This window comes from Terrapene carolina, unplaced genomic scaffold (assembly GCF_002925995.2).
Source record: "Terrapene carolina triunguis isolate 2854851 unplaced genomic scaffold, T_m_triunguis-2.0 Scaffold629, whole genome shotgun sequence".
In the NCBI taxonomy this organism is placed as follows: Eukaryota; Metazoa; Chordata; order Testudines; family Emydidae; genus Terrapene; species Terrapene triunguis.
The window spans coordinates 19,252,515-19,253,965 of NW_020664980.1; the positions used below are offsets into that span (position 1 = coordinate 19,252,515).

The 1,451-nt window shown below is 65.6% G+C and overlaps 1 protein-coding gene across 1 annotated transcript in view; it reads left to right on the forward strand.

The window, feature by feature from the left end:
* The first annotated feature begins 1,126 nt into the window (after positions 1-1,126).
* The window catches only part of LOC112123880 (fibroblast growth factor receptor 4-like), a 2,443-nt gene continuing 2,118 nt past the window's right edge, over positions 1,127-1,451 (forward strand). The window contains exon 1 of the mRNA XM_026659521.2: positions 1,127-1,333. Within this exon, the coding sequence (XP_026515306.2) occupies positions 1,247-1,333 (87 nt within the window). The 5' untranslated portion in view covers positions 1,127-1,246. The remainder of the gene's footprint in view (positions 1,334-1,451) is intronic.

Genomic DNA, 1,451 nt, shown 5'->3' on the forward strand with positions numbered 1-1,451 from the left:
GGGGGGGGGGGGGCGGGGAGAGGGGCTGCTGTGCTGGGGTGGGGGTTGTTCTATTCAAGGGAGAGGGGTTCACTGCCATGCTTGGGGCCGGGTGGGGCTGCTGGGGGATCAGGGCGGGGGGCTGCTGAACTCAAAGCAGGGGGGGAGCTGTCACGGACTCCCAGGTCGTGTCCACTCTTGGCCCCGTGCTGTCCGTGGGGGGTGCCCTTTTCAGAGCGACAGCCCTTCTCGGGGGTCCACTCTCTCTCGGGGTCAGACCCCTCCACCTCCTGGAGCCGCACCTCTCTGAGCCTTAGCATGTCTGTCTCTGCCATGGGCCCCTCAGGGAGTCCCCTCGCTCTGGACCCCCGGGGCCTCCACCCCCCGAAAGGGAGTAATCCCCCCCCCCCTCGCCCTGTTCTCCAGACCGGAGCGACTCTCCGCCAGTGTCACACAAGAGGGTTTATTGAGCGTTGAACCCAGCACAGGAAACTCTCCAGCCTCAGGCCTGGCCTCCCCAGCCCAGCACATCCCAGTCTCCCCTGCATCCAGGTGGGCTCTTCCTGCTCCCCCTCTCCAGCCCCGAGCCCCCCTGCTTCCCAGCTGGGCATCTGATATCTCCGGCCCCAAGCCCCCCCTCTGTCCATTGTCTTCTCTCCAGGGAAACAGGGTTGTAAACAGGGTGGCCTGGGCCTCCTCTCCTCTCTTCTGTCCTCTGGCCCCTCTGGCTGGAACCAGCTGGTCAGGTCACCGGGGTCCTCTCTTCACAGCCCATTGTCCTCCCACTGGCCAGAACCAGCTGCGACTCCTGCGCTGCGTCTTTGGGTCGTCAGGTCACCGGTCGCTGGGGTGTCCATCTTCCAGGCCATTGGCTGGGGTCCCAAGTTCCCTCTCCGGTCCTCTGTAACAACAAACTCCTTCTCCCCTCACCTCGTTAAACCAGTAACACCCAGGGAAACTGAGTCCCACCACCTCTGCATGCAACCCACTGGAAAACAGAAAAAAAAAAACAAGAAACCCTCCCACTTCGTCCCAGGAGCAGACTGCGCTTGAGGTGGAGGGGGGGCGCTGCCACCCCTTGGAAGGGGGTTGTGCTCGGGCAGGGGGGCAGGAGAGGGAGGCCCCAGAGACCTTAAGCCCCACCTGATGGCCCGTCTCCACAGGGCCACTGTATGTGCTGGTGGAATTTGCCTCCAAGGGGAACCTGCGGGAGTTCCTGCGTGCCCGGCGCCCCCCCACGCCTGACTACACCTTCGACATCGGCGCCATGCCCGAGGAGCAGCTCTCTTTCAAGGACCTGGTCTCCTGCGGCTACCAGGTGGCCCGCGGCATGGAGTACCTGGAGTCGAAGAGGGTAAGGCCCTGGCTCCGGGGCGCCGGCTGGGGGTGGCCCTGGCTCCGGGGGGGTGGCCCTGGCTCGGGGGTGCCGGCTGGGAATGGGGGGTGGCCCTGGCTCGGGGGCGCCGGCTGGG